General features: G+C 38.7%; 1 protein-coding gene across 6 annotated transcripts in view; it reads left to right on the forward strand.

The window, feature by feature from the left end:
- csnk1g1 (casein kinase 1, gamma 1) overlaps positions 1-22416 on the forward strand; it is a 49057-nt gene extending 26641 nt beyond the window's left edge. For 3 of the 6 annotated variants that reach the window (XM_032523579.1, XM_032523588.1, XM_032523593.1), the window contains exons 5-14: positions 3046-3197; positions 6208-6442; positions 6557-6642; positions 7089-7173; positions 7371-7519; positions 7637-7744; positions 9006-9116; positions 13783-13889; positions 17038-17061; positions 18053-22416. In XM_032523579.1, the coding sequence (XP_032379470.1) occupies positions 3046-3197; positions 6208-6442; positions 6557-6642; positions 7089-7173; positions 7371-7519; positions 7637-7744; positions 9006-9116; positions 13783-13889; positions 17038-17061; positions 18053-18107 (1112 nt within the window). In that variant the 3' untranslated portion in view covers positions 18108-22416. The remainder of the gene's footprint in view (positions 1-3045; positions 3198-6207; positions 6443-6556; positions 6643-7088; positions 7174-7370; positions 7520-7636; positions 7745-9005; positions 9117-13782; positions 13890-17037; positions 17062-18052) is intronic. The other 3 variants (XM_032523602.1, XM_032523610.1, XM_032523617.1) reach the window with 3 other exon arrangements.
- The last annotated feature ends 3398 nt before the right edge of the window (positions 22417-25814 follow it).

Raw genomic sequence — 25814 nt, forward strand, 5'->3', positions numbered from 1 at the left:
GTCTGACATCAGTTCACCTCCTCACCATCTGCGTCGCCAATTCCCATTGACTCTCAAATGTGCGTACACATGGGTCAAAGTTTGCGTGGAGGACCGCACATTCTCACGTTTTTTTTTTGTTTTGTTTTTTTATAAACCATAACCTTTGCGTGGGAAGTGGCATATGTACATTTTCATTCCCATTTTTTTTATAAATGAGACCCCTGGTCTTTTGACAGCTGGTTAAAAAAATTGTACACATAGAAAGTCATGGTCACAGAGATTTGGGTAAATGCCTTTCAGTTGGGCTTCTAACCAAATTATATTGTCATATTCATTCATCCCACATTACTCTTACTCCCCTTTTTGTTGTAAAGGACTGCAGCCAGCACCTCCTATTAGAAAAATGTGTTATTATCCTTTTACGCCTGACGGACTGTTTTATTTAATGCCTGGGAGAACTCATACATATGTGAAGGGCTGCATAAAACCTTTTGTAGGCAAGGTTTTATGCTGATTTATTCTTTTCTGATCACAGACCTGCCGCTATGAGTAATGACTTACGTTTATATGATACTGTATATCTTGATCAAATATTTGTATTTTAATACATAATACAACTGCATAGTAAACACTTAGTTTATTGAGTTTATTAAAATAAGTAAAGCTAACTCTACTTTAAATTGGTATGTCTGGAAGGGTTGAGCAGACGACATACCCAGCATGAAATACTGAAATTTAAAAGTACTGTAGAAATGTCTTGAAGACCAAGTTAGAACTACACCCAGGAATTGTTCTCATTATTTTTAAGAAAATTGGATGTGAGAAGTCAAAATTGGTACCTACAAAAGTGGTAGTTTTAAAGTTTGACTCTTTCTGTACAATTAGAGTATACTTTGCCATACAGGACACACACATTTGATTTTATACGAGGACCATTTTGCTGTAGATAATGATCGTTTCCCTTTGCTAGTAAAAAGCTTGACCAGCCTTGTTTTCATTTGAACAACCGTTTATCCACTTATTTAAAGCACATCTTCAATCTGACGCATTTCTGGCCTCCCACAGGCTCCCGGGGTTTCAAGTCACTCATTCCTATGGTACAATTAACAACCCACAGAACTGCATAATGGTGTCCAGAAACACAAGATGGAGCACAGCATGACTCCTACATGTCCATATGCTAGCTGACAGCATTAATGCAACCTTTCATGCTGCAGTGTATTTCCTATTACCCAGCTGGCAAGTCAGATGTCTTCAGCAGCTTATTTAGTATAAATATGTGAACACACTACATCAGTTTTAGCATTTAGTTTTTTCCTTATTAGTCTCTGCTTAAATTATTTGAGCAAAATAATGTGTATGATGGCAGTTTGGTCCCTTTTTACTAAACTTTATTGTCCAAACTAATGTCATGGAGCCGTCTCCTTCGTCGTGGCACACAAAAAAGGAATGAACTGAGCCCACAACCAAGACAGTATATTGTCAGCTGGCAGCCTGTCCAACATTTTCACCTGTATGTGTCCAGAGGAAAATAAATCTTCAAGACTGAGATACATAAACTGAAATATAGTACATGTGTTAAGGACAGAAACTAAACTAAACTCTCATCTAGGGAGTTACTAAAAAGAAAAGGAGAAATAGTTTTGTACAAAAACGACTCTAATCAATATTTCAATGTTGACAATGAATCAAATGATTCCATGTAATGTGAAAGGGGTTACTCATAGTGACAGAATATTCTCACAGAGTTCAGTTCCATTCTCCTCAACTCTATAGAGTCTTGTAGTGTCCCCTCAACTTATTGTTTTGGTTTTCAGTCCAGCAACTTAACTTTTCTGGTTTACTCTCACTCTGATAAATCTACAGTACACTGCAAAAATAACAGGCAGAAGACCGAAGTTAGACAAAGTTTAGGCGCTAGCTGGTGAACATATTGGAGCATTTAACTGCTGAGGAGCCAGATCATTTCCTCAAGAGTTGGTGGAGACAAACAAAGCTAGAAAGAAAGTAAACATTTGACTCCAAATGTATTCCAATGCCTCTCTGTGTCTGCTGGATGTGTAATGCAGTGTGCAAGCAACTGTTTGATAACATATTCACCATATCAACTTCATAAGGGGAGGAAATGTCAATCTGGTGTTTACAGCTTAATACACAGCCACCATGTCAAAATCAATGAATGCAGATTAATAAATAAATAAAATAAATGGGATAAATCTTTTTTTTTTCTTTTTCTTTTTTTTTACAATTATAGCTTCCATTCACAGGTGGGGAACAATAGCACATATTGCTAACATGCACCTCATATACAGTACATAAATATATATATATTGCTCAAACTAGGGCTGTCAATCGATTCAATTTCGCTGCGTGGGCCTGAAAAGTCGCTAAATCTAGCAAGAAAGTCGCCAAGTAGGCAACACTGTTCACAATGATATTGCTGCAGCTTCCTGATTTCCCAAACTACGGAGTGAAATCACAGAACATGCATGCGTTGATCACGCGTTAAAAAAATGAGTGCCGTTAAAATGAAGTTGCGTTAACTTGTTAATAAGGCAAACATTTTGTCAGCCCTAGCTCAAACATATACACACATCGCCAAGTATAAACACAAGAGAAACAAAGCTGCTATGTATGAATGTAATGCTCCCAAAGAATCTGCAGATACTCAATGTAAAAGGACAGGATTTAGGAATGGGAAATTCAACTTCAAAGTAATTATAATATTTTACACAGTTGAAGCAGTCTGGTAATGCAAGTTCTGTGTGATTGTCCAGTAGTATATACATATACCCGGGTAAACATTGAAGGTATATTGTACTTTTTTCATTCACTACTACTATTGTTGAAGGAAAAGCAACTAGGTACCAATTAGTAGTTGCTTTTCCTCCAACAGTGTGCTAGCTAAGATATTTTCAATGATATTGCATATTTTGGATGCACATGTAAACAGTTAAACAATATAGACTCGGGTTTACTAAATGTAAGGATTAGGACAGGTATGTCCACTGAGTTGGGATTTTTGTCTTTTGTAAGTCTAATTTCTTTCTCCTTGTGTTTCAGCTGAAGGTGTGCCCCAGGTGTTTTACTTTGGGCCCTGTGGGAAATACAATGCCATGGTTCTGGAGCTGCTGGGCCCAAGTCTAGAGGACCTCTTTGACCTTTGTGATAGGACATTTTCACTGAAGACTGTCTTAATGATAGCTATTCAGCTGGTGAGTTCAAACTGGTGACTGACTGGTGAAAGAAATAAAACAAAACTTAACACTTTGTGCATATTTTTGACATTAAAAGCCATCCAGGGTTTTGAAAGAATTCTGCCCCCTGAATCCTTGGATGGCTTATGATGTGAAACAGATTGAGAAACTTTGACAGTTCCGTTTTAACCATCGTCTACTGTCTAGTTTGTTTTTGCTGGAGCTTTCAAGCACATCTCAGTCTTTCTTGGCAGGTTTGCTCAGTTTACAACTCAACTTTACTTAGTTGACAAATGAGCAAAAAAGTGAACCTATAGTTGAACATGCTTGTTCAACCTGTTTTCAATGACAAGAATGAACTTTCACGCCTAAGATGGAGCCTGTGTTGCTCCTCCTAATTTAACTCAAATATCATTTGTGGAAATATTTTCAACTTTGCGGTAGTGATGCTAACTTAGCATCACCTTATTCATTGTCGACCTTGTTGACTGATCATTAACCATTAACTGACAAGCAGGTAATTGAATCCCAGTACACCTGTTTTGGAGGCACGGACTTACTTTATGTGTTCTCTATCCGCAGTCAGCTGCAGGTTGCGCAGCCACAATGTTGCGTGCAATGTTGTGGACACATGCAGCCACTTTTCCCAGCTGTTGATGCACATGGAACAATTGTGCAAGCCTGTCTTTGCCACCTCATCAATTTGTTTAGCTGAGAGGCTGTCAGCTGTGTGTCTTTCTAGCATATTTTGTGTATGACAGCCAGTTTATTCCACCAGTCCTCATGGATATAGAGGCTTTTCTCATGTAGCTGTCGGTTGCGAGCGCCGCTCAGTAGTTGTCATGAATTTAGCAGAAAAAAAGCTTAGAACCCAACTTTCTAGTGCAAGGTTAAGTAGAAGTTAAGAAATAGATTGTATAGCCTATTTTTCTTTTACCATGCAACCAACTTTTTTTTGAATTGCTTTTTATTTTATTTTTTAAAATAACATTGTTTTTTTTTTTAGGTCAAAATTCTTATTGTCTGATAAACGGTTAATCATTACCTTCCTTACTTTGCAGTAAAAAGTCTGTTATTATCTGAGATAGGTAGGCTAATGACCCTTGATGTAATTAAGGGTAAGAGCACTTGTAAAGAGGAGTGATACATAGTATAGTTAAAAGGCCCAGTAATGTTGTACTGTATATCAGCACTCATGGAATGCCTTTTGTCCAAACTCATTACTTAGTGTTAACTGTTACATAACAGCAAATAGCAGAAGCGGCAAATTAAAATGGCAAAGGAGAGCTGAACAATATGATAAAATGAGTCTGCCTTTCTGTGAGGTGAATGACAGAGATTTTCCAGTAGTTTAAAGGTTCAATATGTAATACTGACAGCTAGCGTTTAAAATAGTTACCACAAATCCAAGTTCAAAATACTGGAGAGAGTAGTCTCCCCTGGCCTCTCCCCTCCAGACTCAAAGTTCATAGAGGTTGCCAGGTTGAGAACGCAGCATCCAACAATGTTGCTAGACACTAGTCTGACATAACCAGACATAACTCCACAGCGCAGCGGAGTAGCTAACATTAGATGCTGGCTATGTTGACTGTCATAAATGCTCGTGCTCATGCGGAACTCACGGAAACACCACAACCTTGCCGTCCTCTCTACTAAACAAACACCCTTTCTTGGCTTAAAATTACAGCAAAATATTTGAGTATTTGATCTCCTCCTGAGTTTGAGTTTGTACGTTTGCCCACTGATAAAGAAATGATCAGTCTATAATTTTAATGGTATATTTATTTGAACAGTGAGAGACTGAATAACCACAAGAAAATCCAGAAAAACGCATGTCAAAAATGTTATAAATTTGATTTGCATTTTAATGAGGGAAATAAGTGTTTGACCCCCTTCTCAATCAGAAAGATTTCTGGCTCCCAGGTGTCTTTTATACAGGTAACGAGCTGAGATTAGGAGCACGCACTTAAAGGGAGTGCACCTAATCTCAGTTAGTTACTTGTATAAAAGACACCTGGCCACAGAAGCAATCAATCAATCGTATTCCAATCTCTCATCAATGGGCAAGACCAAAGAGCTCTCCAAGGATGTCGGGGACAAGATTGTAACTTGGTAACTTAAGGAAGAGTTTGCAGATTTTCTGTTTTGCAGTACATGCAGATGAATAGCAGCAGTACCCAGAGGTCCGCTGTTATCCGCCGGTAAAACTGACATGCTTCAGAAGGGTTGAAAATAGGCAATTTGACTTCTTTTAGCATTTAGTTTAGGGCGGCACCAGAGAAACCATGAACACTGCTGGCTCTTGCTGCTTCCTGTTGGTGCCGGAGGGAGAGCACGTATTGGTTGTTGATAATGTGTATATGATTTAACTTCACTACCAAGACTTAAAACGATAATATCAAACACGTTAGACCAAACGATTTAGATAATGGGACGGCACCCCAACTCTAGCAAGACTCATAATTTCATCGCAATATAAGAAATTAGTCAACAACGGTGGATATCTCAGGGTCGCAGTGACCTTGACCTTTGACCTCTGACCTCCACAATCTTAGTTTATCCTTGGAGTGGACGTTTGTGCCAAATTGGAAGGAATTCCTCAAAGCGTTTCTGAGATATGTTGCCGGCATGGAGGTATACGTAAACAAAAGGTCAAAATTGATGTTGCAGAGGCCTAACTTTTGTTTACTGTATGGTTAAAACACTGGATCCCACATTTCCCATAATACAATTCAATTGCATCTTGCTGACAAGGATATCTTCACATCTGCAGGGTTTATGTTATACTTTATTTGTAGTCTCTAAGCTAAAATGATTAATGCTGACATCAATTCCTTTTGAAATAATATCACAATGCTCTTGAAAAGATTGACATATTGCAGCAGTCAACTTTCATTGAAATGTCAGTTTTGAGTGTTTTTGATTCTGACTCATTGATTCCAGTTTTGACTTTGTGGCCTGATTTTTTTGATTGTACCAATTTTGTGTCAGTGTTTCTGTTTGCTGACTCTGTTTTCTTTTTCTTCAGATTTCTCGAATGGAGTATGTGCACTCTAAAAACCTCATCTATAGAGATGTAAAACCTGAAAACTTTCTCATCGGACGGCAAGGAAATAAAAAGGAACACATCATCCACATCATAGACTTTGGTCTGGCCAAAGAGTATATCGACCCTGAGACCAAAAAACACATTCCATACAGGGAGCATAAAAGCTTGACTGGCACTGCCCGATATATGTCCATCAATACACATTTAGGCAAAGGTAAGATTAGGTTCATAGTTTGTTTTGGTTCTGTAGTCTTCTGAAATGTTTATATGGTTTGGTGCTTTATTTTTGAAGTTTCTCAGTTAAATGTTATCAAATCTATCGATATAGAGCAAAGCCGGCGAGATGACCTGGAGGCCTTAGGCCACATGTTCATGTATTTCCTTCGCGGGAGTCTACCGTGGCAAGGACTAAAGGTATGCCAAGTACATGGAAGTGTTACAAAATCAGTTTTATTCGATGTAGGAGAACTTTTATCATAAAAAACAACACATCTGAGAGCTGACATAATTTCATGGCAACCCTGACATCATGGTCTGATAAACAGATCATTATCATTGTTTTATTTGCAGTTGATTATGAATGATTTCAGAATGTGCTGAAAATCGGTTTTGTATTTAAGTCCAAATTTAGTATTATTACAAGTGAGAGAATGTAAATATAAATACCTCAGTTATTGCTGTTTGCTATAACCAAATCGAAATAGGAAGATAATAACTAATAATCACTTTGTGTAATCCAGTAGGCTCTACAGTCAAGATTAAGGATTTGCTTTTAACTAGCCTGTATTGAGAGTTTTCATATAATTCTGATTAATGCTCAGAATGGATTTATATGTCTTTCCGTTTTCATTCTACTGAAGGCCGATACGTTGAAAGAACGATACCAGAAGATTGGAGACACAAAACGAAACACTCCCATCGAGGTCCTCTGTGAGAACTTTCCAGGTACACTGATTGTGCCTTGAATGAATTTATTAATGAGGCCGTAAAGCTTGAAAACAATGATCACACAGAAATTGGTTTGGTGATTTGCGAAACTTTTCAAAAATGTTATGAAGCGCCATCCTATTTAATAATTAGATTGTAGTACTCATTTTAAAAATTAAACCAATTTTTTTTATATGTATATTTGTTTTGTTCAGAGGAGATGGCCACCTACCTGCGATATGTGAGACGGTTGGACTTCTTTGAAAAGCCAGACTATGAATATCTGCGAACTCTGTTCACTGAACTGTTTGAGCGAAAAGGATACACCTTTGACTACACTTACGACTGGGTTGGCAGGCAAATAGTAAGTAATGCACATAAACTACTAAACAAATTGGTTTTTAAGTCGCTCAGCGATTCCTTTTTTTTTTTAGTAAGCTGCTTGACTGCACAGCATTTAACTGATGATTATTTACCTCAGCCCACACCAGTAGGTTCTGTCCATATAGACTCTGGAGCATCTGCTGTGACGAGAGAGAGCCATCCTCACAGAGACCGGCCCTCACAGCACCAACCAATTCGAAATCAGGTACACCCAGTTTTGTTTTGAGTAGTGGGCAAGTGTGTGTGTTTTGTCATGCTTTTTTTCAGTGAAAACCAGGGTTGCATTACATCTTGAAATGTATGAATGAGGTACACACATCCCCCTGCTTGCAAAGTTGTCCACAAAGCATTTTTCTCCCCAATAATTTGTCAAATATATGTTAAAACAGATTACTGGTTTTTAAACCATCATTGCCAATTATTTCTAAATTATTGTTTTGGTTAACTATCAACAAGTATTTTAGTTCAGAAATTTTAAAAGGATTCCTCTGATTGTCAGCAGCCCACAAGGATGAAGATAACTGAGATCTTGCTTTTAAATCATTCACATACATTTAAATAAGATTGTGAGGGAGAAATTATTTGATTTCCTACGAGATGGAACAGGTGAGAACATGTGCTCAGGTTGTCAGACTCTTACACATTTCATTTTGTGGTTTTAGAGCTATGGTGCTCCATATACGGTTTAGGTGAATAAGAACATTCAAACGTCTCTGCCAATCACTATTGTTAATTACTGTTCCAAAGAGTACTTGTCAAACAATTGGCTTGTTTTGTTAAAGTATTTAAAAGACCATGTTCAATAATTTGTTTAATTTGTGTGTTATTTAAAGCTTTAGTGCGTAACCTTTTGATATTAATGAAAATCAAAGCTACAAAGCTGATACAAAGCTAATTAAGACTATCAGCTCCACACAACTTTCTCTGTATCTGTAAGTATGTTCAGAAACTGGTGTCTTCCGGCAACTTTTGCGCGCAGAAACTCGAGTGAAGATAATTACCTAGTTTTTTTTAAATCCCCCTTGTCCTCCTTGGCAACTAGCAATTGCGTGGAGGAGGGGTGAGGGGGTGCATGATCAACAAAGGCATGTGACGTTGATGCGCGTACAGTTTTGTTGTCATTACTTAGAATTTCTCATGGGTGAGACAGAAACTACGCACTATAGCTTTAAATGTAAATAGAGCCCAACATTTATGATCTAAGAGCATACCTCCATTTGGCTTCAGGCTCATTAGTTTCTGGTTTGTGGCTGAAACTTTGTTTTGATTTTGATTCACTCTTTTATTTTATTATATATATTTTTTTCTTCTCTATTTTTCATGCTGCTTTGCATGGTACCTGGCCTCGCAAACCCAAATATCCATCTTTCCTAACACAATTATTCCATCACCACCCCCACCCTCTCCCATTGCACCCCCCACTCCTACTTCCCCTCCCATAACCGACGCCCCCAACTCCTGAGCAGACAGCGGTCTCAGATCGACGAGGAGCATGGGAGGTGCAACCCACACGCCAAGCAAACTCCTCCTATCTGACCTCCCACCTGGCAGCGGATAGGCACGGGGGCTCAGTGCAGGTATACACCCCTCACCTGGTCAACCGCAACCCCCACCCAATCTCTGTGGTGTCAGATCTGTCTCATAGGATCTAATCCAGAATAATAGCTAAAACTTAAAGTTAAAAAAAACAACTAAGGATTCTCAGGTGCATCATTTATATATTTAAACTTTTTTTTTTTAAGAAAGGTTTGGCATTTTGAAATGGTAATTCGGCATTTCAGAAATGTGGTTGCTATTTATAACTTTTTACTATTTTATACACTCTAAATCAGGCTTTCTAGGTCAGGCAGAAGATATCAAATTGCACTGTTGCTCTAAACATCTTTGTTATTCATCTCTAGAAAACCTAATGAAATTACAGCTCATAATTGATCCAAAAGAATGTTATATCCAGAATGTTATAGGTATTTCTGATTAGTAAAGCAAATGAACAATAGTAGATCCCAGGACACATTTGTTTTGTAATTAAACATTGTATGTGTGAGACAGATCTACAACCATGTACCTCTCCTACCCCTTTTACCCCTGGCTGGGAAATGTTATTTTTCTGCACCACCATATGCATGTCATCTGGTGCCACCCATCCCAGATGGTGAAAATATGATTTAGCTTTATAAACAGCAGCCCAGGTTGTGGTATTTTGATCTTAGGTCCTACAACTCCTCATGGCACTTGGACATCCCTTGCAAGATCAAGAAGCCTCTTGCATGGCAGGGTTGACCTGGCTTAGCCGGCTAAATGCATGCTCTTTAGTCATAAAGGGCCATTATGCCTAAAGGTACATTACATCCTGGTGTAATTTTGACCACTATATTACCCAGGATTGTCTCTGTCCGGGAATAAGCTCTGTTTGCATAGGCGTGTACAGTGTAGTCTTAACTAGATCTCTGGCTATTCTACTAAATGCCATTCACTGCTATTCATGTTAAAACGGTGTGGAGACTTGAAAGTTGCCAGACATCAGTAGGTATTTTACCCATGTAACAACTATTGTATGTTCGTTTCATATGTGGATTGTGTCTCCTGGTTGTTTTCCACTGACAGAAACATGTCTCTCCTGCACTGATTGGACTCTTAAGTGCAGGGTGTCGTTTTGAAATATATAGGAAGTGTTTCAGTTGGAAAGGTAATGGCCGTAAGATCAACAGAGGTAGCAAAGCTAATGCTAGCAAGCTTAGTTGTTACATTGTTGGCTTACAAAACACCATTACCTATAGGTTAGACTCTGTTGTTTAATTGTTATGTTATGCTATTTAAACTTTTTACGTACACAGTAGGATGAATATTGACCAAAGTCAAAGTTTATTTCTATAGAAGATTTACAAACAGTCACTACTGCCCCAAAGTGCTGTACAAATATAGATAACATAAAATAAACGCCACAAGTAACCGGAAAAACCCATTTAAAACAAAATATGCCAAAAACAATAAAAATAGACAACAGATAAAAACTTTGCTCAAATCAATAACAATAAAATGTCACAGCTCAGCTTATGTTAAAAGCCAGTGCAAAAAGATGAGTTTTTAAAAGTGATTTAAAACTCTCAACAGAGGAAGCTGCTCTAATGTTGAGAGGGAGAGAGTTCCAGAACTTAGGACCTGCCACTGAGAAAGCTCTGTCCCCTCTGGTTTTCAGTCTGGTTCTGGGACAGTCTAAAAGCAACTGGTCAGCAGACCTGAGTGTGCAAAATCAGCATATCAGATAAATATGATGGTGCCAGCCCATTAAGAGATTAAAAAACAAACAATAAGATCTTAAAATGGGTTCTAAAAATGACATGCAGCCAGTGGAGAGACGACAGTACAGGGGTGATGTGGTCACTGCGCCTTTTTCCTGTCAACATGCGTGCCATAGTACAATGAGTTACAGTAGTCCAGGCGATTTGTGATCAGGGCATTTACAACTGTTTCCAGTTGGCTATGGGGCAGGTAAGGCTTGACCTTCCCAAGAAGTCTGAGCTGAAAGAAGCTTGTTTTTACCACAGAGCTAATCTGTTTATCGAGTTTGAAAGAACTATCAATAAAAACTTCTTACAAATGGGCAGCAGTTTAAGAATATTAGACTAAGAGCACTGTCAAAACCAGAGACATCGGGCTCCCCATAAATGACAACTTCAGTTTTTTTGTCATTTAAGTTAAAAAAAAAAATTCAGTGACATCCAGTCTTTTCCTGGATTTCATGGATATTCCTGCCAACACAGTTGCTGTTACACACTGTTTCCCCATGAATTCTTTAATGAGTGGGGTGATTCAGAATATCTTTCAAGAAAAATAGCACAAATGTACTGTAATTTTCATTTACATCCCTTCATACCAAATCTATTTTTTTAAATATAAAATGACACAGAGTTGAACCCACAAACAGTGATGATCTACAGGACTTTTAATGGCTCACACGGAAGGTTAGAACACAGAATGTAGTAGCTCCAGCACTTCAGCAGACACGTAACTCATCTTCATCAGCACCTTGTCTCCTCCAAAACAGAGTTCTAATATATCTGTGCAAAGTAATGTAAAGAAACTTCAACAATCATGTTTTTAAATGTTATGTCTAGCAACTTCATCTCTAGAAGATGTATCTACACTGTTGCATTATGAATGGAATTGAATGATGTTAGGATTGCTGAGAATAACAAATATGAACACTGTATACACCTATGCATACAAAGCACATTTGTACAATAATTATAATGCAATTCTTCTACAGGTATATGCAATCAATAGCTTTCCTTTGTACAGTCGGTGTCTGTCTGTGGCAGTTTGTTTGGTGTCTTTTCATCTATGTCTATATGATTTTAATAAAGGTTTATATTTTTACAAAGTTTTCTTGCATACTGGCAAATGGGCTGGAATACAACGGTGTATTAAGGCCTCTGTTTTTATTAGGGAGCCGGGGAGGGGCAGAATATTCCGTGATTTGAAGTAATACAATTATGAGAGAGAATTTTTTATTTTTTTTTCATCTCTCCAAAGAACCACATTTCTTAATGATGACCTTGTCATAATTTATTGCAATCAGATTAAGTAACAGAAATACTAGTGATATTAGCCCAGAATCTCTAAATCATCATAAGCATTCTGACTTATTCTGAATTGGGCAATTTTGTGTAGATTTTGCTACCTTGCAGGCGCTTAAAAGAGTCCTTTTTAACGTAAATATCAACACTCTCGTTCTTTAGTGCCTTTATTACTGTAAGTCCTTTCCTTTTTTAAAGCCATTTGAAGGGATCAGGTATCTGTTTGATCTGAAACATTAAATGTGATCTGTCCAAAGTCCCAGACAACAACTTTCCTCCGTGGAAAACTATCTTAAGGATTCCCAAACTGTCATGACGGGGAGAGCTCCTTTTGATGAATGTGATAAGCCATGATCAGCCTCTAATGCACCTTTTTTTTTTTTTCTTCTGATCCCACCTTGTGCGCCTGTGTGTCACACTTGAACTAAGAAAGCCTGGCCACAAAATTACCACAGTGTGTTTGGCACACTCCCCACACTGTGCAGGGCGCACCTGATCTAGCTTTTCTGCTGGTTAATAGTTACATACCATACCATAACACCTGAAAGTTTCCGGAACTACAACTCAACGGACAGATAAGGATATCCCTGGTTACATCTTCTCAAAATATAACCCCCTTCCCCTGGCTCCATAATTATTTTTTTTTTCCTGCAATTACTAATATGCTGTCAGACTGGAAAAGTAAATTTTAAAAACCATTAAAATAATTTAGATTATGGACAAGCGGTCCAATTTGCTCCCTGCAGATATACACAACTGGTCAAAGGTTTGGGGTCACTTAGAACTTTTCATTGCACTCCATTATAGACCAAATACCAGCTGAGATCATTGCATTGTTTTTTTAACCAGGGCAGCAGTTTTCAGATTACATTATGTGCTGACATAATTGCAAAAGAGTTCTCCAATGTTTTCTCAGTAAGATATATATATATATATATATATATTTTTTTTTACTATATCGGATTAGTAAACTGAATGTGCCTTTGGAACATTGGATGAATGGTTGCTGATAATGGGCGATGTAGATATTGCATTAAAGATCAGCCACCCACTCAGATCAGCTGGTATTCTGTCTATAATGGAGTGGAATGGACATTTTTAAGTGACCCCATCTTTTGATGGGTAGTGTATAAATACAAAGTTTTAAACCTATTGTAAATGAAAGCTTTGATAATTACACCTTTCAAACAGAAATGAGCTTGAAGTTCACATAAATAAATCAGATTTGTTGAAATTATTGTCACCTATGGTCGCTGGCAAGAATTTGAAGAGCTGGGTGGGCAAATATGAAAATTTTGCAGTCTACTGATATCCAACTGCATAATTTGTATGGTCCTCTACCCATTTGTTGTTGCCCATTGGGACTAACTTTCAAGTTTTTGAAGTTTTCCTTAAAAAACGGGGACACAGACGATCAGAGTTGCTATGGATACAAAATGGAAGCAAGAGAGAGGGTTAATAAGACAGATTTTCTTATGCTTTTTTGTTATGGATGTGTTCTTCTTTGCTGCTGTATTCCATAGAGAAGTCAACAAAAGTGAAGTGAATTGGTAAAGAATCATTTATGCTTAAGATTTAGAGAAACTCTCTAGGAGGAAGATTATTTTACTTTGATTCTTGCCTGCCTTAACTGTTTTTGAAGTTAACACCCCAGTCTGTGCCACAGGTGGTCAGCTCAACCAACGGGGAGCTGAATGCAGACGACCCACTGGCCGTCCATTCCACGCAGCCCACTACAGCTCAGGCAGAGGTGGAAGTGGTCGACGAGGCCAAGTATGTGTCATACACCTACTACACCTCTCCTCCATGTCCATTTGTTGCTTTCTCTCCTTCCCTCTCTTCCTTTTTACCTCTCTGTCTCTCTCACGCCACTTTTTGCTATGCTGTTGAATTGTGACATCCCTCAGCTATCCTCCTACTACTGCCCCAATTCAACCGGAAGAAAGAAAGCCCATGTATGCTAACTTCTCAGTCTGAGTTAATTCAGCTTCTCATACATGTAGCCTGCCTAAGCAGTCGACCCCAAACACAGCCACACTGGCAACAACTGAGGATGTTAATACATCTTGTAGCAACCTGACCATCTTAAAGAAATGCTCCACTGTTGATCATTATGTCTTTAACAGAACCAGTAAGGATCAATTTCTCACATCACAATCACATGTACAAAATTATTTACATTATTTCATCGTATCAGTCACACCCTTCTCTCCCTGAGAGGAAAACATGGGTGGAAAAAAAACATGGAAACCCGGGGTATCAGCATTGGTTTTATTCACTTTATCTTAAAGCTGGTAGCACCAGCTAAACAGCTACTGGTGTTCGTCTTCAGCACCAGCAGCTGGAACGATGCCATGCTGCATGGATGGCCACCCACTGTGCTAAAACTGAATGTTGAGAGATTTAGCTGACTGAAACGAGCTGAGAAGAGCTCTTCGGAGGCAAAAAAATATACTGTATATTAATGGAGAAAATAAGTGCCTAGCTGTTGAAAATAGAAGCCGTTGCATATTACAGGTAAGATTGAGGCCGATTTAGTTTGATAATAGTACAAAAGTTCCAAGTCTCTAAAGACATCCATACTCATGTTAAGCCAATGAGTGTATTCTAAGACTCGGCTTTGAGCGAGGGAGGAGACCCCTCTGGTCTGGTCTGCGTCTGCTCAGTTACCAAGCAGAACCTCAATAGTGCAGGTCAGCACAGTTATTCCCTGTTGTGAGGCTGTGGTGGAAACATTTATGATTATGGCTATACCGGGCCCGTTGAAATACTCTGTCGAAAATTAATAGATGGGTTGTGTGCATTCTGGTGAGCAGATAAATGGCTTTTGCCCCTGTAAATACTGGGTGTGAAATAATGCACAAATTGGTACACAAACAATCAAAACCGGGGAAATTGTAGTGGTTCTACCAAATGTTTGTGTTTTTGGAGGTTTCCCAAAAAAATACTGATTTTAAATTGAAAGTCAGTGCTGAATATGTGGTCTGTTGAGAAGGTAATGGGCCAGCTGATTATTTAAAATGAAGGGGCCATTATTCCAGGAGCAAGACATAAAAAAAAGGTATATGAATGTTGTGAGCTGTATGTTTTGGGTTATGTTTAAAACAAAATAAACTGTTAATCATGATAAAGGTAAAATAAAAAAGGTAAAATGAACTCCATTTTTCCTCCCAAAGTAGATTTCACTCTGTAGCATTGTAATACATGGTTATGTTTATTGCACAATATATCCAAATACTACTTGTGTATGTTTACATTAAAAAAAATGTATCAATGTACAGTGTTTGTACTTCAGTCCCAACCTCATCAGAGTCCATCAAAGACACTGTGTAAAAATAAATAATAATAAATTCCCTTCTGGGATTCTAATGGATCTCCCAGAGGTTTTCCTTTAATCTGCTCTCCTTTCTATTTCTGCCCAGATGACAGGCCTTCCTCCTGTTGTCTCCACTCACACAATTGATACACTGATTGGCGTGTTTATTGCCAGTCTCTTTGATACCTCGTCAGACAAGTTGATGTTTGGTACAAAGACATGAACTAATGAATTTAAATCATGCGTCTTATGCAATTTAATTAATGTTTTGTCTTCTTTAGGGAATAGTAGTTACCCATGGTGAATTAATGCTACGTGCTCTTTCATCTTTTTAATCATCATTCATAGACTGATGAAATTGGCCTCTGATTGTCAAACTATAACACAAATTTCAGTCTGTGCAGGATCAGTTAAACTTACTCTGAATTTTGGTTCAGTCTAAAGTTATTAAAATCCTATTATACGTTTATGCTTCTTTATACCTTTTTAAATTAGAGGTGAGCCATATATTGGTCCCAATAATAGTGGTATATAAAGTCCTTTTAAACAAAAAGACAATAACAAAAAAATAAAGTGTTGTTGTTGTAGAGCGCTCTCTGGTGGACAAATGATTCAAGGCCAACACTCATAACATGGTTGAAGGGTGTTTTGTCTCTTTGTATTTTTATTTTTTAAATATTCATTTATGGGCCGTTATAATGCCAATACCAATATTTGGTCTGGCTCTGGTTGCCATTTCCTCTGTTAAAGATCTCCATTTCCTCCACCTTCTCCCCTTTTAATCAGCTGCATGAGCTCTGTATGAGCACAAATACGGATTGTAAAACGATTTTATTGTCTGATCAAAACTCAATCCATGGCAACATTTTTATTTTGATGGTTGTGATGCTACAGTTACTTCCTGTTTACCTAGATGATTGCTTTTAATTGGACAGCCCTGCATATGTTAAGCAAGTGATTTGAAGTCTTTACTAGCTACAATTTTCAAGTTGTAATGGTGATTCCAGTATGAGTAAATCAGTACTTTAAAAAGTAGTTACTAACAACTTTAAAAGGACTTATTACAGAATAGTAGTGATGTATTTATTCCGAGTAGTTGGGTCAACTCTATCTTGCACTTACTTCCATCGTTGTCCAACAACCTTTAGTAAGATGGAAATGGGCATTCGATGTCTGACATTAGGAAACATTAGAAACTAGGCAGTTAAATCATATGAGCTATTGGTTTTTATTTGATTCAGCAAGCAGAAAAGAATATATTTTTTTAAAAGATTGTTAAATGCACATTCTTATTGCAAATGTAGCATACATTACACAGCATATTTTGATACTGTAACATCTTCATAGCCAGGGATTCTGCAATAAATAATTAACCCACCTTTCATTCTAAATGGGCTCCTGGACTCTGCTAACACAGGAAAAATAGCTGCATAGTAGTTGTTCGGTAACCTTCTCTCCTCTAACCTCAAACGTTCCCTATCTGTGTCCACCAGTGTCCTGATGGTGTGCATGTTTGTGTGGCATGTGCCCAGTCCCATCATCTTAGTCTTGCTGTATTAATCTATCTTTCTTTTCTCTTTACACTGTTTCCTCTCTCTTCTGTAGCTGCGTGAAAATGCTCAACCTGTGGTGAGTCCCTCTCTGCTCGTCCACATCAGACTCATGGGACAGGGAGTGGACCAGCCTAGGCTGGGGCTTAGTCGCTATTTACACATTTTAAGTAGACTCTCACTGGTACAAAAGTACCTTATACCCCTGAGAACATTGTCTACTATGTGTAGTATCAAGCCTCTGCCCTTTTCTACTTTTTTGTCACCACTGCCCGATGTTGTTCAGTGACAGATGAGTAAAGAATGCTGTAGTGCTGCCATGTGAGCAGACATACTAACTTAAAACTTGATTTCACATCAGTGCAAAAGGAATATACAAGTACTTTATTATAAGTTAACTAAATCATCTTGTATGTACCCCTGTAACATTTGTAAGAAATCAGCAGGGCCTGACAGAATCTGTAAAAAGCAGGTTTTCCACAGATTAAAAAAACAACAGAATTTTAACACATCTCCACCCCAAGAAAAAACATGTCCGCCAGTCAGAGATCACTCTTTCAGCAGCACATTTGGCTTCAGTTTAAAGGTCTCTTAACTCTTGTTGCATGGTGCACCATTATTTGTTATTAATGAATCTAATCTAAGAGTACCCAGTCACTGTCCTATGTCTTGATCCCCAGCTTTTTTTCTTGTCTTCGTATGTTCTATTGACCATTTAGGCTCACCCTGTCTTGTGCTTTATGTGCACTGCTCCATTTGTTTTGCATAGGAGAAATATTGCTTTCAGAGTCACTGTTTGTAGTTGAGTCCCCTCTGCCATTTTTTTGTTGGAGGTGCAAAACCATGCAAAAACTTGGTGGATGACAATGCATCCATCTTGTATCCTATTAATCAAATCTTTTGCCAGCTGCAGTTCACACTATTAGGATCCCAAAAACATGAATCTGCTCAGATTTGAAAGTTTGATTTGAAATTCAACATACCAATTTTTATTTTTGCTTTTTATTTTTTTGCTTCATTTGAAGCCTCCCTCATCTACGTATTGGTCTAATGTCTGTCTCTGTCCTCAGGTGCTGCTGTTTCTTCAAGCGAAAACGGAAGAAGAACACGCCAAGGCACAAATGATCATCCACCACCGGCTTGAAACGCTCCAAGGTCCGGCTCAGTTGATTGTGATATCAGAAGTCAATAAGGTCTCATTCCGAATTAAAGAGGGAGACAACTGAAATATCTTGATTGAAATGCTCTCTGGAGGGACCCGTTAAAATGGTTTGTAGAGATGTACAAGACACTTGTGTCTTTTGATGGGAGTCCCTTTTCATGTTTTCTTCTTCTTTTTTTTACCTCCTCCAAGTTGGAATGTTTTGCAGGCCAGTCGCCCAAATGGAAAACTTTTTGTTGTAATTCTGCAAAGGATACATGTTTTGTTTTTGTTTTCCCTACCTGAGACACCCAGCATTAATATTTTTCTCTCCTTGTTTTTGACTTTTTTCTCCCGTTTCCCTTCTGTGGTATTGCAAAGGAGAAGACAGATCTTCCTGTGGAATTTTGCCACCTTCAGCCTGTTGCATACTATGATTTCTTTGTTTGACTCACAAAATCATGTTTTAATTTCCCCTCTGTCAAGTCCCAGTTCAAAGTGGTTTGCCCGACACGAAGCCATTTTGGTCATTCCTGACATGGGACTGAATGTAAATCTGAACACACGGGAAGCCAAGAGTGTAACTGCCTATCTTCGGGCACAAAGAGCATCAGTCTGCCATTTGGCCCCTGCACTTTTTTCCTCCAAAGAGGTCAACCCTGGCACTGGGACCCGGGCCTGAGAGACCAGAAGACCAGAGACACCTCCTCCACTGTGTTCTCTCAGGATGATTTCTGCTCACGCTGCTTGGTTAAAGCACTCCCCTTAACCACGCCGCTGTTAAAACACACTACATTCTCTTTTGACTCACATGCAGTTTTGCTCATGTTGGCTTTGTGATAATGAACAGCAACCTGACACTTGGGGCTGAAAAACTATATGCTATTTATGCTATTTATCTCTTGGTTGCCACCAGTTTTCTTACTAGTTCTAAAACATACACACTGAATGTATGGACAGAAACGTAAATGACTTTGGAGCATTTATATAATCTGTCATGCGCATGGGAAGGAAATTGCAGTTAAGGAGTTATGGCCAATGTTTAAAAAAGAAAAAGAGAACAAAGTGAGACCCAAACACAGATGAGAGGAAGGGAGGGTCTTACATGTTCTTGATCTTAATAATGTGATGGTTAATAATGGTCTCTACACCAGTAGACACTGGGGAATGTTGCTTTGCAGTGACTAGAGAAACTGGCGTGATGTGCTTTGGAAATTAAATCACAGCCTCTCAACGCTACTGTCCAATGCCTTAACCCCGACCAGTCGACCACCACATCACATCACCAGTTGGATAAAGAAGTTGGCAGCATGATGGTTGTGAGGTTTGTAGTGCAAATTTTGAGATCACCTGTATAATAAAGCCCAAAATTGAAAAATGGACTGTTCCCCAGCTAGTATCAGAGCAGTTATTGAGTTCCACACTGAGGATGTATTCCCAAGAGGAGAGTAATGCCAAATTGAAGGTTTGGTGTAATAATCTGTAAAGGTGTTAAGAAGTCCCTGCCCCTGCCCCTGCGTGTCCAGTTTGAAGACCCCTGTGCTGCAAAGCATTGTTTTAATTTGGACAACTCTGCTAAACCCCCGGCCCCTCTCCTCAACGCCTAGAGAGAAAACCCAACGTTGGTGTGAGCGAGGGCGGATAAGTGAACATGTCCATACCATTTTTTTTTTCTTCTTTTTTTCTTTAGTGTCATGGAGGACTGCCTTGAAACAATATCCTCGAAATGTCACCTTGCCTATCCTCCGAACAGAGAGTGAATTAACGTACATAGGTGTTTTATTTTTTTATTTTATATCTTGCTAATGTGAATTTTCTGAATGCATTTTTTTGTTTTTCCATTCCAAATAGCCATGGTTTTATGGGGAAAGAGGGTAACAAAAAACAAAAGACCATGACTGCACTACATTTGTTGACCCCGGCTTTCCCTGACAAGACCCTGCCTTCTTAATACTGTACTTCAAACATGCTTATTACTTTAATTGTAGCTGCCTCATGTGCTAGGCCTTCCCTATAGGGTGCAGGGAATACACTTTAAATTTAATTTCTTTTTTTGTGCCATGACACCCTCCTCCTTTGCTCTCTGCGTGCACACACACACACACACACACACACACACACACACACACACACACACACACACACACACACACACACACACACACACACACACACACACACACACACACACACACACACACACACACTCACACACACTCACACTCATCACAGATGAATCAACTCTCGGCAGAGTGTTATATTTGGTGTTTTGTGGAGCTGCTCCATCATCTTTAGAAATACAATGTTGTAGACTTTCTCAATGAATCCATATGTAAACCTGCTTGTGGCGTGTATTTACACTGTATAGCTTTTGGTTTATTCTCACCCCTGACATGTCGGTTACTCCGGGGTCTAAGTTATTGTGTTATTGAAAGTACTTGAATATGAAAATCTACGGGACCTTTTTAGTTTGTTTTTATGTTCTTGGTCATTATCACAGTAATTCCACAAAGGATTTGAGGGGAATGGTGGGAAAACAGGCTATTTGAATGACAGGTATTCATTTCCTTGAGATGTCTTAGTGCCTCTTGAGTGTGTTTGACAGGAGTGAGACTCACCTGGGGAGTCCTGTGCTAGCAGGTGTAAATGCTCGCATGAGGGTTGAGTTGATGTTTTCACCCAGAGGAGCTGCCGTTTAGATGTTGGTGTGCAGGTAAAAATCACTTTTCAGTCTCTGTGAAGCATTCACCGCAATGTATCTGTTGTCGATGAAACCCTTCATTAACATCTGCTGCCTGTGATTTCCCCCCCCCCCCAAAAAAAAGCATTAGCGACGCCCCGGCTGTTTCATTTCAGCTACCTGAGAAATGTTGAAAGTATTTCTGGGTAATGCGATGGATATCCAGACTATATAGCCTTCAACGTTCTCCCTGAATTCCCCGAGTGCCATTCCTGAAACTACTGCTAGCCCATGCCTTTTAACTGTGCCAGGAAAATATGAAGTTGAATGTTTTTTTTGACCATCGCATTCCACCTTGTGTCCTTGACGTTACCACTGTCATTTTGAAAAATTGCCGCGCAACGTGGCTCAATTCAGTACCAGGAAGTGTTGTTTGAGTTGGTAAAGATTGTCAGGAAAAATGTTTTATGTGTCGCTTCTGTTGGTTTCTTTCCGTTAATGTTGAAACCAACACCATTTTATCGACAGAGTTTATGATTTCAGAGTTGGATCTTTGCAAACTGCTTCTTCCTTAAACTGGGACGCCTAACTCTTTAGCTCCCGACTCAAATGGTAGATATAGATATATTGCTCTAATGTATTTACTTTTGACTATCTGGGCCTCATACAGAGCGATATAGGAGTACTCTGTATGATTTGTATCTGCATGGCTTATCTGGAGACGACAGTGAGGGATCTCTCTCTCTCTCTCCAGGGAATTTCTCCCCTGTAGAGCTCATATACTGTTGGGTCAGTGAGACGTTATGGCTTCCAGTCATCATGTAAAACAAAAAACTTTTTCATGTCTTCTCACAGCACATTCCATTTCAGTTCCCATTAGTTCTGATATACTTCACTTCAGTCAGACTTGTGTTTTATGCGTGTAAGTCACGTTCCTGTGTGTAAAAGCTGTGTAAATCAAAGCAAAGGACAGTTAAAGTGTGAATGAATGGCTTCGGTCTTTATGGGTTCTCTGGCACTTTTTCCTTGTTGCTGTACTGTAGAATTGTCTTGGATTTACTGTAAATTTTTCTTTGAGGGAGAGGTTTTAGGGTGGCATTTACTGCAATATCGTGATGATTATTTGAAAATTGTAAATTGTACAGAGTTCACAATTACACTCTTTCTTCTTTCTGTTGGGATATAAAATATGTATTCTTTGATTTTTGTTTTCTTAGACTGTGGAAAATCCAATTGTACAGAGTAAAGAGTTTATCCTCCCCTCGGCATTGATTTTTTTTTTTTTGTCTTTTTCAGAGCTATTATTAAGAGAAAGCTTAAAACTGTAAATAAACATTGTGTTGAAATATGAATGTCACCTCAAAAATGTATTTGAATGAGTTAGTCAAGGGCTTCAAGAATGAAGGACCCAAATTTCTTATGGTTTCATATTTTTAATTTACAGAAAGATAAAGGTCCTTTTTATCTGAGATACCTATTTTTTTTCTCCTTGGATTCATACAATACCATGTGTCACATGAACCTTATAAAATCACTTTTTATTCCCTCCACACCTAAAGGGAAACTCCAGTTTGCACCCTTTTTTATGTACAATAAATGATCGCTCCACCTTGTGTGAATGTCTTTTTTTTTTTTTTTTTTCAGATATTTGTATTAATTACTTCAGATACTGATTCCGACTTTAATTAAATTGCAACTATACACAGTTGATGAATCCAGCTTGTTTAAGCTAATTTCAGTTTAGATTCATATTTTCTTCATGGATGCTCAGTGCCTGTGTCAGGGTTTCAGTCTGACCCTTTGGGATTTTTTAGATAATTTCAGAGTGAATGAAAGATCTGAATCAATTGTTTGAGTGCAGTATTTACACTTAAGAGAGGAGGGCAATTTGGTATGGAGCTAGAATAGTAACAGTACCCTGTGGTATTGAAAATAAAATTTGGCATCAATACAACAAACATTGGCACTGTAAAATGTTGAACTGATATATAAAACACAAACATCAAAAAGTAATCTCACAATCCCATTATATTATTTCACTTTGACATTTGTATTATGATGTCTGTCTTTTTTTTTTTTTTTTTTTAAGTTTTTTTTTTTTTTTTTTACGCCGTCAAGATTTTTATAATGTCACTGGTTTTCATTTTCAACTCTCTTCACTGTTTTGTTGTCGGGGGAGGGACAAAGAGGGCGTGGTTTACAGGTTATTTACATAGGCTACTAGCGAGACCCAGCACCTCCACAGGAATCTTCACAGATGTGTTAAAACCACATATCTGCTATATCTTCTTCAAATTCACCTTTCAAGTACGTCTGTTTGTCTCTGCCTTTTTCACATAGAAGCAGGCTGGTTAACTTTCAGTGTAGGCCTTAGCTGGGCTGTTAGCAGACAGAGGTTAGTACTGTTCTCGTAATTCAGAATACGTCAGCTAACTTGTGGCTAATTGTAGCTAAATCTCCCGCCGGGGATGTCAATCTATCTTTTATAATCTAGTATTTATAATAGCAGTAAATCTGAGAAAACACATTTAAGGCAGTTTGTCAGTGAACACGTTCTGCCTGTTAGTGAGTGTAATTTGCCTAAAATCCTGTCAGTCAGCAGTTATACTTGTGATTGGAGGAGAGTTATGGGGGAGGGGCGTTAAGGTTCCGTGACAGTGAGTGTTAGCGGCAGTTAGAGAGCGCGGAGCTCGTTTTCTTACATCCACGAAGGAGCTAATGAGCGAGTCAAGGCTTGTGCACCAGCTATAACACTGGCTTTAGGAGTCCTAAAGGACAGGAATTACTGTTATTATAAATACTAGATTATAGAAGATAGATTGACACCCTCTTTGTCCCTCCCTTCAGGCCCCTCCCTTCGCCAAAACAGTGACAGAAAGTTAAAAACTTAAAACCAGTGACATAGTAAAAATCTCAATGTTACTGAAAAGACACAGACATCAAGAAAAAATGTAGATTGACATTGAAAAACATATGATGCAAACAAATGTCAAAGTGAAATAATATAGGATTGTGAGATTATTAATTTTTGATTTTCAATACCACAGGTTACTGTCACTGTTCTAGATCCATACTTTGGCAGGGTTTGCAGGATAACCTGATTTTTCTCTCTCCACTTTAATTACAAATTTCACAACATAACACATTATCATATCATAAAATCACTGGGCTTTGATGGGATTCCCCCTGAATTTTATGTAACTTTTTGGAAACAGTTGGGCCTTTTCCTCTTGACATGGTTAACTTCTCTTTTGAAAAGTTTGAATTCTCAAGGGATGTTAACACAGCCTTCATTTTCTTACTCTTGAAAAAGGATAAGGATCCTACAGAGTGTTCCAGCCATTGGCCTCAGAGCCTGTTTAACCCTGACATGAAAATCTTTTCAAATCTAACCCATCGTCTGGGTTCTTATATGACAAAATTAGTGAACTCTGACCAAACAGGATTCATAAAAATGAGACTGGCAGCAGGTAATGTTAATGTTCTCCACATTGTTGATGCGGCAGAAGACAGTAAGATCCCAATGTCACGTCTTTCTCTTGACGCAATGAAAGCCTTTGGGAAAACTTTCACTGGTCTGATCAAAGCTTTGTATTCTAATCCCTCAGCCCGAGTCTTATCCGGATGCACCTTCTCTTTATTTCCAGTTTCTACAGTCCCTGACATAGACCGTAACGGTCTATGGTCCCTGACAAAAGTCTTGTCGCTTGTGTACAAATTGACCTGAGGTGCAGCTGAAATATATTTCTATTTATTATGATTTATTTACAAGAAATGGCTCATTTTAATCCCAACAGCTTTTGTAATAATGTTTGTTAGATCCAATTTAATATCTTGTATGACTTCCATGAGCTTAAGGTCTGCATCCATGCGGTTTGGCAAGGATTCATACAATGTATTGATGAAGTCATCAGAATGCTAGGAAAGCAGTCTTGCATGCCTCCCAGAGTTCATCATATTCTTTGTTTGGTCTTCCATGCTTCCTCTTTCATCCTACCCCACATATGCTCAATGATGTTCATGTCTGGTGACTGGGCCGGCCAATCCTGGAGCATCTTGATTCTTCTTCGCCTTGAGAACTTTGAAGTGGAGATGGAAGTATGCAATGGGAGCACCATCCTGCTGGAGAATTTGGCCTCTTTATGGTTGGGAATATAAGAGGTAGCTAATGTTTTGGTATTTGAGACTATTGATGTTGCCTTCCACCCTGCAGATCTCTCGCACACCCCCATACTGATGTTACCCCAAACTATGATTTTTCCGCCACCAAACTTCACTGTTTTCTGGGTGAATCTTGGATCCATGCGGCTCCAGTAGGTCTCCTGCAAATTTGCGGCAACTGTGGTGTAATTCAATAGAAGATTCATCGAAAAATCCACTTTCTTCCACTTCTCCAGCATCCATCCTTTTAGCAGGCTGTGGGCCTTGGCAATGCCACACGGTTTTTCCATTGTCTTTTGTTTAGTGCTGGCTTCTGGGCACTGATTCGACCATGGGGTAATTTCGAGACAGAATCCGACAAACCGTTCTGGTTGACACAGTGACTTTCAGGACCAGTCTGGTGGAGTTCTGCTGCAGTAGAAAATGGGCTGGCCTTGGATTTTCGAGCCCACAAACGGTCCTCTCGAGGTTGTCTTGCGGGGTCTGCCGACCTGGGCTTGTCAAAAACGTCTCCAGTGTCTTCAAATGTTTTTTTAATCCCTGTACTTGACGCTGAGCCACATTGAAGGTGTCTGCCACTCAGCAGTGGATCTGGTCTTCACCTCTTGTAATCAAAACTTTAGTCTCAGGGTGAATCTTAGGCATTTGCAGATGTCTATTTGCAGTTGACGTGAAGGTCTAGTGTACTGGGTTTGTTTTTTATACACACCTGAGACCTATTGTCCATTATTAGTCACAGGTGAAGCTCATATGACAAGGCGACAACACTTATGTCTTTGCAAAAATTGACTCATGGGCTTTACCAAGCTGTGAATATTAGAATACTTTTTGACAGTTTCTTTTTCCACTG

The sequence above is a fragment of the Etheostoma spectabile genome, chromosome 1, assembly GCF_008692095.1.
Source record: "Etheostoma spectabile isolate EspeVRDwgs_2016 chromosome 1, UIUC_Espe_1.0, whole genome shotgun sequence".
In the NCBI taxonomy this organism is placed as follows: domain Eukaryota; kingdom Metazoa; phylum Chordata; class Actinopteri; order Perciformes; family Percidae; genus Etheostoma; species Etheostoma spectabile.